Here is a 14,836-nt window from a genome sequence, read left to right as displayed (position 1 = left end):
GTCGGGCGGTGGCCCTTCCACGCCAGCCCACCTGCTGGCCCCATGTTGGACCCAGGCTTTCTGCACAGCAGAAATCTCCCTTGGCATCCAGTGAGGGGTTGGTTAACCAGGGCCCTCAGCAGGGAGCCCTGGGGCGGGGGTGCAACTTGCCCTGCTTCACTCCTGGCCCAAACTGGCACACCACCTGGGAAGGGCAGCCAGCCAGCCATGTGCCAGCATTACTTTAAAAATAAACCAGAGAAGAACGTGACTTAAAAATAACCTGGGGGATGTGTGAGGAGCTAATTACTATTGCAGCCCCCTGGCAGAGCTTTGGGGAGCACGCTTGAGCCCCATGGTTCCATGTGTTGGGTTCCCCCTGCTCATCTCTTCCAGGTGGGGGCCGGGGGGCAGACAGGGCCTCAGAATCCCGAAGGTAGGAGCTGGAGGTGGCCCTGGGCTTCCTAGGCAGCCTCCCTCATCTCGACCTGGATGGGGATGTGGTAGAGGGAGGGGAGCAACCAGGCTGAGCAGAAAGCTCCAACAAGAGTCCTGGGCCCCACCCGTGTCTTCCCACTGGAACCAGACTGGCTCCAAAAGGGACTCTGAGGTTCCTGACACCCCCGCTTCATCTCTGCAAGTGATGGTGGCAGCCAGGGGCCTGTTTTAGCCAATTACATCTCCCGACTGAGGACTCCTGAACCCCACTAACCACTGAACCAGTCCCCCAAGAAGAATTTAGAGACTCATCTCTGCCCACTGGGGTAAGACTGCATGGCCCTCCTGGCTGGCCCCTCCTGGCTACTCCCATAGGCATCTGGCCTGTGAACTCGCATCTCTGGATCTTCAGTGCCAAGAGGGGCTTGGTCTGCAGCCCAGTCAGGCCCAAACAGCCCCCAGGCTCTTTCCCCAGTGGCGGTCAGAAAAGCAGGAGCCACGCTCCCATCCCACAGACCCCATTCCCGCAAGGCTACCGGTAACTCTTGCAGATCCCCTCCACTGTCGGCACATCCTGAAGCGACAGGGAGGAGGGGACACCGGGCTCAGCAGAGACCGAAGCCGAGGACAGTCATGTGGGATCAAAGAGAAAAAGCAGAGCTTTCCTGGCGGCGGGAGGCAGAAGCCAAGATTGCTGGAAGCTGACAGAAATGATCAAAGGACATGGATGGATGGGAGGGGAGGAGGGAAGGAGTAACAGGGGAGAGGCAGGCAGAGAGGGAGTTGGGGGTGGGGGCTACTGCACGATGGGCTGGGGCTTTGAGGTCAGACAGGCCTGGACTCAGGTCCCTGGCTGGGTGCCCTGAGCCAATAATCTGGCTAGACCTTGGGCCTCATTTGCATAATGGACATAATGATGACTACCTCATGGGCCTCTGCAGGAGCTTTGTAAAGCATTTATGAAAAGGTCTAAAAATGGGGAGCTGGGATATTGTTTGTTCTCTCCCTGCTTCTCCTGGAATCAGGCCCCTCTGTTCCAATTCAGGCTGGTCAGATACAATGGATGCGCCTACCGCTCTTTCCTTCCCACGTTCCAGGAACAAGCTGTCGAATGTTACACCATGTTTTCATGGTCCGTGTCCCCAGTGGTCGCCGCATGGTCAAACACACTGGTTGTCTCTGTGGTCTTTTGACTTGATCACCCAGCAGTAGTGGGCTCAGCCGACAATCCTCTCTCCTGAAACAAGGCCTCCTGGCCCTGAGACCCTACACTCCCCAGGATCCCTCCAGTGTCCTGTCAGGTCCCTTTCCTTGCTTTACCCCCTCAGTGCTGGAGGAAGGGTCTGTGCTGGACTCTTCTCTCTCAGTCTTCCTTCTCCCCAGTTGATCTCATTAAGCTGCCTGACTCTAAATATTATTTCCATCTGATAAGACCTAAATTTATATCTCAGCTTTGACCTCTCCCTTGAGCTGGTAGACTTGTCTGTCTAACTGCTGTCATGGATTTGTAATAAGCATCTCAAAATTAACCTCTGTGTCTAAAACAAGAAGTCTGGAATTTCATCTCTTTAACAAACATTTGCTCTCTGGATTTTATTTCCCATCTCAGTAAATGCTCAGTAAAAGGTAACTTCACTCAGTTGCTCAGGTCAAAGACTACCACTGATTATTCCCTTCCCCCCACTCCCATAGCCCTCTGGCTCCCTCCTTCCCGCAGTGCGTACATCCTATCCATCAACAGGTCAGGCCAACTCTGTCTTGAAAACACACCCTCCATCCACCTCTCTCTGCAGTCTCCTCAATCTCCACCTGAGTCCTACCCACCACCATTCTGTCTTTTTTAAGCTACTCAGCTGCAGCCTGGCTGGTCTCCCAGCTTCCCTCTTATACTACAGCCAGCTGACCTCCAGCAGCCAGAGGGAACTGGTAAAAAATTTAAGTCGTATCCCACCACAACCCCGCTTACAACTTTCCAGTGACACTTAAAAGTAAAATCCAATTCTTGACCATGGCTTCCAGGGCCCTGCGGGATCCAGCCCTTCCCACGCCTGCATCTCTTTGTTCAATGTGCTGCAGCCCCATGGCCATTAATACTCCTGTTCCTCAAACATACCAAGCTCTGCAAGGCGTCCCCAGATGGTCCTTTCCATTGCTCTCTACCCCATTCTCCTCTTTTCCTGACCCCTGGCACTTGTCACCATTGAGATGACGTTTTTTGTAATCACATAATTTAGTTTTTCTACCATCTGCCTCCTCTGAAATGTAGGCACCATGAGGACCAGGGCTGAGTCCCTGGGTCCTGGAGTGGTGCCTAACACGTGGAGGATGCTCAGAAAAAGAAAGAGAATGGAGGAATGACTGTGGGGGGGCCAAGGGAGTGGAAAGAGTCAGGAGGGCTGGGTTTGAGGACTGGCTCTGATATTGAACTGCTGGTGGCTGGGGCAGGACTCTCCCCCTGCACCCTGCTCTGGTCTCAGTCTTCTCATCTGGTGGAGAGAAGGGCTGTGCTGAACTGATGATTTTCAAAGAATCCAAAGGACCCAGGAATTGCGGTAATGCCATCCATTGCCAAGCTGAGCCCTTATGGGGCATGAGCTTGCTGGCGTCACCCTGACCTGACACCATTCCAGTCAAAGGCTGGGGAAGGTGCTTGTTGGCCTGTATGCTCTATAGTCATCATTTAATGTTCCATGGATATTTTGAGAGCGCACACCATTATGAGGACCCATGGGGCTCACCCCAGCCGCTCAGAGGTCTAACAGGTCTAGGTGGGGTGTGGAAGGTTGGTCTGTGAGCAGGACCTTAGCTTCGAAGGCCCTGGAAGCCTCTGAGCTAGCTGAGGGTCTGGACTGTAGGACCAGCTCAGGCCCAGGGGCAACCTGACAGGAAAGACTGTCTCAGCCTCTCTCCTGGCTAGCCTCCTGCCCGAGAGTTCTGGCTGAGGTCAGCCTGCTCTCAGCATCATTTTTCCCTCCTGAATCCCATCCCTGACTACTATGGGAGCTGCCAGCTGTTAGCAGGCCCCCCCTACTTTCTGGGTGGGAGGCTCCCGCATTCCATCTGTCCCAGGGGCTGGGGCAGTGGACTTGCTCTGCTGATAAGCAAGGCTGCAGCCACAGTCAGAAATGCTGTTTCCAGAAAGGGGTGACTTGGAGGTCCTGTACAAGGCTCTATTCTTGGGAATGGACCCAGAGGAAGTCCCTCCAGGGCTCAGCCATCACGGGGTGAAGTGGGGACAAGAGCATAATCCTGGGTAGCGAGCATCTCACGAGGGGTTGGAAGTGCAGGCTGGAGTAGGTCCTGGCTGTGCTGGAGCAGAGACAGTCCAAGCATAAGGGCTTAGACACCACCAGCCCAGTCCCTTGCAAACAAGGCCAGGGTGGGATGTGACTTGCTGTGTATCTCACAGCCAGGTAGGAACAGAGCAACACTGGAGGGGTCTGTGTCCCCCACTTTCCTTAGCTCAGCTCTGCAATGTCATCAGTCACAGCTCCAAGAAACGACATGTAGCCCAGCTCCATGAATTCAGTGGATGATCCTAAGGGGCAGAGAGGGGACATCAAGTCCTCTTTGGTGCCTGGGGAAGATGAGTGCTTAGGACTCTGGGGCACAGAGCTGGGCATAGCACCCAAAGAAGGGGAGCTGCCACTAAGTTTGGGTCCAGGTTTCTCTTTCTCTGGCCCCGCCAGGAGGTGGACCCCGGAGGGTTTTTTCCTCTGTCTGACCCTCCTGTTAGAAAATTGATGATGTAGGGTCATGCTGAAGATGGGCTCACCCTGGCTCAGCCGAGCCAAATGGTATCTATTCCTGGGTGAAAGATGCTCACAGAGCTGAGGGGGCTCTTCTGGGCTGACCCCCTTCCCTAGGGTCATTTGAGAGCTAAGCCACGGAGGAGCCACCTCCTGTCCCAGGACTCCCACTGAGACCTTCTCAGTCCCCTTCTCCTCTGGGGGGAGTGGGATACATCCTTCTCCTGGAGCCATGCACTGACGCATAGTGTCACTGCCACCTGGCTCACCCCAGGAACTCCAAAGATTGTGAACTTCAAAGATTCTTCCTCAGCTGCCCCTTGACTGTTTCTCAAGTACCAAGGAAATCCAGAAAGAAAATGCTAGCTGTGGCTGGCAAGTGGCCCAGTCTTCCGAGTACAGAATGCTGATTCAAATAAACTCTCTTCTCTCCCATGCTTTCCAAACCATGCTTCCCAAACCTTCAGATTCCCCTCACCAGGGGAGTTTTTAAAACTACCAGCCTCCTGGGCTTAGCTTAGGCCTAATGATTTCTCTCCTGAGGGGCAGGGCCTGGACGCCCATTGCTCTGACTCTAAACAACTACTTTCCTGGGAACAGGCTTTCTACTCAGCTCACAGGGTCCATCTTCCCTGCCCTCCCTCTGCAAACGGGGGAGGGGGGAGTAGGTGGATTGCCCGAGGCACCCCCACCAGGCCTCTGGCTCACTCACTGGCTATTCTTAAGAACCACCACTCTATGTTCATCTCTAATCTCAGGTTTCCATCCTGTTCAATGCACAGAACTAAGAGCACTCCGTGAGGCCTGGGGTCGCTCTCTCCAGGCTATTTCACCAGGGCCTGACAGTTTGGGTCTCCGGAGAGAGCCCCTAGCCAGTCCTGTGGCCAGCGGGCTGGAATGCGCTTCTCCGGATGTTTCTCGGATGGTTATTTCTGCACTGGAGCTGTGGTCAGGAGAGGCCCTGCACATTCCTAAAGAGGGACACTGAGTCCGTGCCAAGCCATGGAGCCTCAAGCAGAGATGAAGGGGTCCGGGAACAGGGCCGTGGGGTGGTCTCTGCAGAAAATGTCCACATAGCAGTGGGTGACAATATTATCTCCTTCAGCTCAGTGCTGTCCCCTGAACACCATCCATAAGCCTGGGTTTGTCCTAGGCTTCAGAGCGGACTTTTGCCCCAGAAAAGGAAGCGTGGAGAGGGGAGGAAGTAAAAGCACTTCATGGGGGCTGGCTGAGGTCTGCTGGGTGACCAGGGTGGGGCTGAAGTCAGACCATCAGGATTCAGGTTGCCATTACCCTCTGGTTCAACTAGTTCAATTGAGGTGACCCACTGATTCAACTGGCATGATGGAGGTACCTGGTGGTTCAATTAGGATCAAAGAGGTATCCCATCCTGAGCCCTGGTCAGGATCCAGGGGGGAACACAGGTTGGGGTCTGTCACTTCTCTCCTCCAGTGCCCATCAAATCAAGTCCACCTGCAAGAGTCCAGAATTCAGCCCCCTCTAAGACTGCTTCCCTACACCTTCCCCAGGGCACAGTTATGATCCCAGCCTGTCGCCTGCTTCTTCCTTACCCTGGAACTCTCTCACTGACAATCTTCACCTACCAGAGTTCTCATTCTTCATTCAAGCCTTCTTCAAGTACTACCTGCTCCAGGAAGCCTTCTCAGCTTCTTATTCTGAGTCTCTCCACTAGCATTTGAGCTTCTGTGGTGGCTTGGTGATAAAAAACAAGTCTGCCTGCCAATGTGGGAGATACGGGCTTGATCCCTGGACCAAGAAGATCCCCATATATAACCATTCATCTTGTGGTTTCAGCATTCCACTGGACCAAGGGCTCCTTGGGGAAGGACCTGGATCTAGTTTCTATTCTCTTGTGCTGTATACTTAGTAGCTCAGCCATGTCTGACTCTTTGTGATCCCATGGACTGTAGCCTGCCAGGCTCCTCAGTCCATGGAATTCTCCAGACAAGAATATTGGAGTGAGTAGCCATTCCCTTCTCCAGGGGATCTTTCCCGATCCAGGGGTCAAACCCAGGTCTCCTGCATTGCAGGTGGATTATTTACTGTCTGAACCACCAGGGAAGCCCTTCTATTCTCTTAGTGCCTGGTATAGGGTCTGATAGAAGATCTCAGGGGGTCTCAACAATTTTTAGTAAACTAAATGAAGTTTGGTAAACCTAAAATGAAGGCTAAAGTCCGTGCCATTTGGAAGGTGATCCAGAGGGTCTGGGAGTCCCTAGGACATGATGAGTCCCACTTTGGGTTCTCTAAGTCTCCAGGCTGCCCCTTTGAAGATCAAGAATCAAAGCATCTCAGAGTTGGCAAGAACCTTAAAAGTTACTAATTGCAGCTCCCAGAGTGATAAATGGGAGGTATATGATGATCTTTCTGATGAGTCAACTTGGCTAAGGTTTTGAGCTTTTCAATCAAGTACTGATCCAGAGGTTGCTCTGAAGGCATTTTGTAGATGTGATTAAAGTCCATAATCAGTTGACTTAAGGGAGATTATCCTAGATTACTGGGTGGACCTGAATCAATCAGTTGAAATTCCATAAAAGATGAGTGAAGACTCTCCTGAAGAAGAAGAAACTCTGCCTGTGAACAGTAGCTTCAGCCCAAGCTGGATGGAGTTCCAGCCTGTCCTTCCAATGTCCTGCTCTATGGATTTCACTTGCCTAGCCCGCCACTACCACTGCATAATCCAATTCCTTGCAATCCATCTCTTAATATATAACCCCTGTTGCTTGTGTTTCTCTCACTGAGCTCTGCTACAGGTGACCCTGCAGCTGCTTCTGGGGTGAATCATAGCCCTGCCCCAGCCTCAGAGGAGAGACTACCAGCTCTGAGACCATTGACTCGGACATTCCAGGATCAGATTCCTAAGGATTTTTCCAGTCCTACACAACCTTGTTCTTAAAACCACAGTCCCTAACTCATGCCGATCCTCAGAAGTCAGGTCTCCAGGTTATTGAGATCCTTGCTACTCAAAGCATAGACTGTGAGTCAAGAGCATCAGCAGTCCTTTGGGGGCCTTGTGAGAACTGTTGACTCTCAGCCCCACTCCAGACCTATTGGTTCAGAATCTGCATTTAAACAAGGCCAACCCAGTTATCAAAGAAGACCATTGGGGAACTATTAACCTAGATAATTCTGAATTGCTGAGCGAGCCTTCTCCAGTTCCCCCTGGGGAACAGTTGCTCTGTACAGATGGGGAGACCAAGGCCCACCAGGGTCATGCCTGTGTCTCCCATGAGTAGGAGGGTAGCAGGGAGAGAGAGAGAGGGAGAGAAGAATTTGTCTAAAGAGAGAGAAAGAACTTAGTTTCTAGCTCCCAGGCCAGGCTCCTGCCTTGTATTCCCTGCCTCCACGATTCCCTCACGAACGCATCCTTTTGTGTCACTGAAGGAAGTGGGAGTGGGAAGCCGGGTGGTAAGGAGCCACTCTGGTGAAGGGGAAGCTTGGGATGTTGGCCCCGCTTGGTAGGAGTCCCAGGGGCCACAGGTCAGCTCTGGAAATGGGACAGTGAAGGTGTGTCTGTAGCAGTAGCAGCGTGGAGTTGCTCCAGGTGAGGGGCAGGTCTCCTGAGCCACCTGGGAGCCACCTGAGTATGGGCAGTTTCTGGACAACAGGGAAGTGTGGACAGACTGGGAGCCGGCCACATCAGCTGGGCCAGTGACTACTCTTTCCACAGCCACCAAAAAGCATTTGTCATGCACTCTCTGAGGACCAGAGAGTAACAGGGGAGTCAGCAGGGGACTCCAGGCAAGCAGGACAGGCCGGTTGGCAGCCTGCTTTGTTCTCTGTGAGCCTGGGAAGTGAAGAGGGGGTGAACAACATGGAAAGAGGTGTCAGGAAGTAGGGCTCCCTTCTCCTCCACTCAGAAGTTCAGTTTCCACACTGTTAAATGAGAGAGCTAACATTCTGATTTCTCTCTGGGCTAAATGATCAGTCCATCCTGGGTCGTGATATCCTGAAGCTGAGGTCACAGCTGAATGCCCTGCATGACCCTGGTACCCACCCTCCACCATTTGTGAGGTTTATACAGAGAAGAGGGCAGAGGCTCCGTGGGGAGCAGGCAGCTGCCCAATTCCGTGAAAAGACAGAGCCTTGGGTGTGTAAGCCCTGTTACTGTCATAGAGTGCCTGACATGTTACAGACACAGGTCAGTTCCCTGCATCCAAGCGGGGATGGAGTGGGAGGGACGGAGTGCCCATCCTGGGTCTCTGTTGAGGTTTGCCTAAACCCATCACCATCTCAATCAGAGCTGGGTCTCTTCCCTGGCTGCTGGCTGTCGGCAGGGAAATCATTTTTACTTTTTTTTTAAATTACAAAATCAACTCACAGATTTACCGTTTGTGCTGCCAGCTGAAAGCTGTTTATGGTGGTGATTTGCACTGCATTCATCTGTGCTTGTTTATGTTTTCTTTGAAAATACTTATTGTGTGTGTCCTGTCCACACTATGGCCAGGCATGTGTCTTCTATTTCTGTCCCATTCTTGCCCACAAGCCTTCCATGTCTCCAGCCTCCAACCAGAATGTGTGGGAATTGGACTGCAGGCAGGAGGCATGATGGCCAGAAGGGCCTCTGATCAAATATGCCCACTTTGTGAATGAAGAAACTGATGGCCAGAGGAGACCAGCAACTGAGCTTAGTGGAACTGGAACTTTTGTCTCCTGTTCCAGTCTAGGATGGGGTCTCCTCACTCTCCCTGACTGGTTTGCTACAGAGTCTGTCTGCTCATAGAAAGGAGCATGGCCCCTGAGCCTGGATATCAGGCAGACTCCAAGCATGAGCAAGGACCTGGGAAGCTGGGATGGGGGATTGGGATTAGGAGGATGAAGGGAAGGATGTGGCAGGTTCTGGTCCCCAGTCCCACTGTCCCCACTTGTTAGGAAGGAGAAGGGGTAGCTGCGGTCATAGTAATCCTTGGGAAACAGAGCAGTTCCCTTCTGTAGGAAAAAGGATAATACACAAGCAATAATATTAATAACACTTACAACTGTAGATACTGTTTGTTAAGTATATACTCGGTACCAGGCACTTCCTTTACATTAGCCCATTTAATCCTAGGAGGCTGATATTATTCTCCTGTTTTGTAAATGACAAAATGAGTTCAGAGAGACCAAGTAACTTGTCCAAAGTCACGTAGCTAGTAGCAGGGGGTGGAGGTGGTAAGTGGAGATGGGGGTTGACAGATGAACCCAGGCACCCAGGCTTCTAAGACAGCACCCATGTTCCTACACCATCCCCAGGAAAGGCTGTGCAGTCGAAGTAGTGGGGTGGTCCATGGGCAGGGAGGACGGAAGTACTGACTGAGAGTGGACAGCAGAACCATTTCCGGCTGAGCTAGCCCTCCATCCCCATGGTAAGTCAAGAGAGGTTGGGAATAGCCGAGTGAGAAGCAGACAGGATGATGCAGGGGCTTATGAGGAAAACAGGCTGGGGTGACACAGAGATCTTTACTCTGGGCATCCAAGGGTTGTATCTGCAACTTGCTATGTGAACTTGGGCAAGTCACTCACCTCTATGGGTGTTTGGATGACTGCTAATGTCTCCTTTCACACTTTTATTGAGGACTCTGGGATTTTGGGGGGTGGTAGGTCACTTCTGTATTTTCTGCCTTCTTGGAAAGGTGTAAGAAGTTCAGGTTCCCTCATGAGACCCCTGCTTGAATTCACAGTCTAAGGATTCCCAGGCCATGTGGTGAGCCTTAGGAGCCTGTGTCCTGCTGAGAACAGGCTGGAAGCTGGGGAGAAAGGAGAACAGGTTTTCCATCCCACCTTCACTAGCTAATCAATCACCTTGTCTCTTGTTGTCTTAGAGCTACAAGGATTCCAGGGGCCTGCAGTGGGAGAACGGGCTCCTGCGAGCCCATGACAGCCTCCAGGAGGGCCTGTCTGGGTTGGTCACACAACTGTGCCACGTAGTCTGGGTTGGTCAGGGATCCAGGCATCAGGGAGTAGAGGCTGGCTGTAGCATACTGGAGCAAGAGGCCCTCTCATTCTGGGGAGATTTTGCCAGGGGGAAGAGACAAATCTTGGCTACTTAGCATCCCCAAGATACAAGGTCTGGGCTGGGTTCTTGAAACAGAGAAAAAATTGGCAAAAAATCCAAGGGCATGGGAATCAGAGAGGCTCCACTAGATTCATACATTCAAGTCACAAGGCTATGGTGAGTCACTGACACTCAGAGCCTTAGGCTCCTTTGCTGAGAAATGGGGATAATAATGCTCATCCTGAAGGGCTGGTGAAAGAATTGAATGAGGGACTGCAAATGAAATATATGTGTGTTAGTCGCTCAGTCGTGTCTGACTCTTTGCAACCCCATGGACTGCAGCCCACCAGGCTCCTCTGTCCATGGGATTTTCCAGGCAAGAATACTGGAGTGGGTTGACATTTCCTTCTCCAATGAAATGTATACAGCTTGCCAAAGAGGAGTTATTAAGAGATGGCTGCCATTGTTAATGTTGCTGTTGCTGCTGTTAATAATGATAAATAGATAAATAAATAAAGAGGCAGCGTGAGGCTTCCCAGATGGTGCTAGTGGTAAAAGAACCCATCTGCCAATCCAGGAGACACAAGAGACATGGTTTGATCCACTAGTGGGGAAGATCCCCTGGAGGAGGGCATGGCAACCCACTCTGGTATTCTTGTTTGGAGAATCCCCTGGACAGGGGAGCCTGGTGGGCTACAGTCCATAGGGTCACAAAGAGTTGGACATGACTGAAGCTTGCCAAAGAGTAGTTAATAAGAGGTGGCTGCCATTATTATTGTTGCGGTTGCTGCTGTAAATAATAATAATATTAATAAAGAAGCAGTTTGCGCAAGCTGGAAGAGTGGGGGCCTGGGAGTCAGTTTTGGTTACCCCACTCCCATCACCTCTTTGGTTTCTTCTCACTAAGAAAAGGGGGTGGCACCAGCTGATCTCAAGGTCCCTTCCTGCTCTGACAGCCTCTGGGCTATGAATAGATGAGGCTGGGGCCCCGAAGGAGTCTAATGACTCAACAGCTAGAGAGGTTAAGCTTTCCCAGAAAAGTGTTTCCGTTTGCATTTGATGAACTTAGGGCCCAACAAAGGAAGGGTTTCCTGTCTGGGAGACTAGGGATGAAGGAGCTGGAGGAAATCCTTGAAGTCAGTGGAGACTGTGACTAACCAGGTGAATGACTAACTCAGACCCTGCTGACCTTCAACCAATCAGGGCTGCTCATGACCACCCTACGAGCTGGCATCACTAAGCATGTCTTGGCCATGCCAGTCCCAGCTGGCTCTGGGTTTCACGGCATATGGAGGCAGAGGAAGCAGCCAAGAAACTGGCAGGGGAAGGAACACTGGGCTTTGAATCAGAAGTCCCAGGTTCTTGCTCTAACTCCGCTGCTCACCAGCTGCGTGACTTTGGGGGAGTCCTTTCCCCTTCCTGAGCCTCTATGCCTTCATCTGCACAAGGGATCTAACAGTACCTGCCCTGGCAACTTCCCTGAGCTATGAAGGCTGAGACTTAAGAGATGAGATGAGAGCACATTGTGAACACTAACACAATGAATGAATGGGAAATTTTGTCATCATTCTATTCCAGTAGGATTCCTGGTCCCCCAGGAGACCTATTTGGGTCCCCAAAGTGGTCAAGTGGACACAGACTGCTGCCTTTGGGTTTTGAGTCAAGATCAGTCTAATGTAGGGCCCTTTCCAACCATCCGATCACAGCCCACAGAGAATTTTCTTAGACCTGAGCCCATATGGACAGCTTCCAGCCAGGTGGCATAGCCAGAGTGAGAGGTGACAAAAAGCCAGGAATGACTGGGTGGGGCAGAGTAAGCAGTGCCAGTCTGGGGCCCCCACAGAATTAGGGTGGTGCTTTGATGCTCTCTCCTCTTGCCAAGCACCTTATAAATAAATAATCACCACAACCACACTGTCTGCCTCTGCCCCCAGCTTTTAGCATCTTTCTTGGTGAGGACTACAAGCACTTTGGGGAATGGCAGGAACGGGAGAGGAGGAAGGATGATGCCCTCTCATGTCTGCACACCTTAAACCCATCAATAGCGTTATGTGAGTGCTCCTGTGTATTACCGGGTACTGTGCTGGCACTAGGAGCAAAAAGATGGGACCCACAGGGCCCTACCAACATGGAGGTTAATTACACCTCCTGTGGTTAAAGAGACGAAATACTCCTCCTGAAATGTAAATAGCCATGCAAAGCAGCCTACACTGTGCCACTCAGGTCTTCCTGACACCAAGTCCTGCAGTCATCCAGAGCAGTGGCCTGGGATCGTCTGGAAGACTTCAAGGAGGAGGTGGGGTTTGAACTGGACCTGGAAGGTTAGCTTAGGCAAGATAAATAGAAGACAGAGGAAAAGGCAAACCATACAGGCACACTTTAGGTATTCTCAGGGGACAGTTGGGCTGCAGTGAAGAGATCATGTAAGTAAGAAGTGAGAAATTAAGTTGGACATAGAAATTGGAGCCAGGCACGAGGTCCTTAAAATTTGGGATAAGGAGCACAGGATTATGGATTGCAGGGGAAGCAGGGGACCATTGAGGGCTTCTGAGAAAGGAATCAGTATAGTCAGAGCTGTGCTTTGGGGAAATTCTTTCTGGTAGCATTGTCTTTGTGAGCTTGCCCTGAGGGAGGATGAGGCTGGAGGTAAGGAGGTAAGTTACTGTGGGGCTGGGGACCAAGGTACTGAGAAAGATGGAGGCAAACACCAAGGGTGAGATATGTGGAGAGAGAAGGGGGTGATTTAAGGATGTTCAATGCTCCTGAAACCCTGGCAGGTGACTGGGAGGTGGGAGAGGGGAAGAAACCCCAAACCAAACCCAGTCTGGTCCTTCCCAGGAAAGCAGGCTCCTCTTTGGGCAGACCGGAGTCTGACCAACCTGCCCCAAATTCCCAGGATCAGCAGGAAGCAGAAGTGCCCCCACTTGGGCCACGTTCACTCCTGGGGTCCTTTCCTTCATCTTCCAGAAACCATGTAGCATAGCTCCCTGTGGTCTCCAGACAGCAGCGGAATCTCAGGGCGATCCTGCAGTGGACGAACTGCAGGCACAGTGTCCAGTACTGCTTTTTACCCCTCTCCACTCCTGTTGACTCCCAGGAAAACACTGCCATCTTGTTATGGGCTATGCCAAATGGCAATGAGCCCCTGGGAGCTCAGCCAAGGTTAGGAGGGGGACCAGGGAGAGAAGCAGGGATGGGAAAGATGGAGGAAACAGCTCCTGGAAGCATCCCAATGAGCTCTGGAGGGAGGTGGACTGGGAGGAGCCCTTGAGATCATTTCAGCCAACCCCTAGTTGTCTGGAGGTGAACTTGAGACTCAGGCAGGGGAAGGGACCTGCCCAAGGTCATACAGTGGGAAAAGTGATAGAGCTGAGCTGGAATTGTAGTCTTGGGGTCTTGTGTTCATTCCTATTTGAACACTTGAACAGTACATCGAGGGCCTCACTGGAGATTCTTTCCTGGATATCCGTTTGTGTGCTTGTGTGTGTACCTGTGTGTGCACCTGTGCCTATATTGTGAGAGAGCCAGAGTGTGTGTGGCCTCTTACACCATGGTCTGCCCTGGCTGGAAGAAGGGAACTGGGGCCATTCCTATGAGGTGACTGTCTTCCCGGGACAGCAGTAAAGAAGGCAGACAGGGCTGGATCTGGCTTCGAGCACCAGGTCTGCTGCCCTAAGAAAATTAAAGGCACTGGTTGGCACAGCCTAAACTCCTGGAGCTGGGCACACACATGCGTGGACACACACACACACACACACCCCAAGCAGTACTCATAGCCACAGTTATGGAGTATTTCAGACACCCGAGTGGCCCGCTGTGCCTCGGAGTGCCAAGTACCTGCGCCCACACGTCTCCCTAGAGCCCCAGCCGGTGTGGACACACTGGGATCCGAGAGTCCATGTGCAGAAACACGGTGGAGCCCAGCGATCTCCACCACTCACACTCGGCGCCCTGCTCCAGGGCCCGACCCGGCCACACCCCTCCTCCTCAGCCTCCGCTGGCCGTTCCTGCCCCTCTCACACACTTCAGAGTCCCCTGGGGCCCTCTCGCAGCCTGGCAGGGACAAGTTAGGGCTGGCCCTGCCGGAGAGTCAAGTCCGGAGCCAGGATTCGACGCCTCCCCCGAGCCCTGTCCCCGCGGAGCGGACACGCCAGGCTGAACTCGGGTTTCTGAGAGCGCGGGATTCTGCGCCTAGACCCTCTCCGGGGGGAATTCCCCAGCCCCAGTCGGCTCCGGATTCCCCCAAAACCTGGCGCCCAGCCCCCTGGTCCCCGCCCCCCGCCCGGCGAGTAGTTACCGATGGTGGTGATGACGGTGATGGCGAAGTAGAAGGAGCCGGCGAAGCGCCACTGCACGCCGGCCTTGTGCGGCTTGAGGCGCAGCACGACGCGCTCGAGCTCCTCGTAGCCGCCCTGGCTGAGGTTGTAGCGCGCTCGCAGCTCCTGCTGCCGCAGCTCCAGCCGCTGCCGCTCGATCATCTCCGGCTCCGACTCGAGCGCGTCGAAGACCGCGGCGCCCACCAGCAGGTAGGTGAAGGTGCACACGATGAGCGCCAGCGTGCGCACGTTCTGCCGCTTCATCGTCCCGCCCGGGCCGCCGCCGGCCCCCCGGCGCCCCTGGCCCGCGCCCCGGCCCCGGCCGCCGCTGCTGCTGCCCCGGAGGCGGCCTGGGGCAT

At 52.9% G+C, this 14,836-nt stretch overlaps 1 protein-coding gene across 1 annotated transcript in view; it reads right to left on the bottom strand.

The window, feature by feature from the left end:
- Positions 1-14,741, bottom strand: part of KCNK3 (potassium two pore domain channel subfamily K member 3) — a 36,616-nt gene extending 21,875 nt beyond the window's left edge. Inside the window, 1 exon segment of the mRNA NM_001199790.1 lies at positions 14,459-14,741. Within this exon segment, the coding sequence (NP_001186719.1) occupies positions 14,459-14,741 (283 nt within the window).
- Positions 14,742-14,836: the final 95 nt, after the last annotated feature.

Source organism: Ovis aries, chromosome 3, assembly GCF_016772045.2.
Source record: "Ovis aries strain OAR_USU_Benz2616 breed Rambouillet chromosome 3, ARS-UI_Ramb_v3.0, whole genome shotgun sequence".
Classification (NCBI taxonomy): Eukaryota; Metazoa; Chordata; class Mammalia; order Artiodactyla; family Bovidae; genus Ovis; species Ovis aries.
The sequence above is the reverse complement of the archived record's forward strand: the minus strand, read 5'-3'. Positions and strand labels throughout refer to the sequence as shown.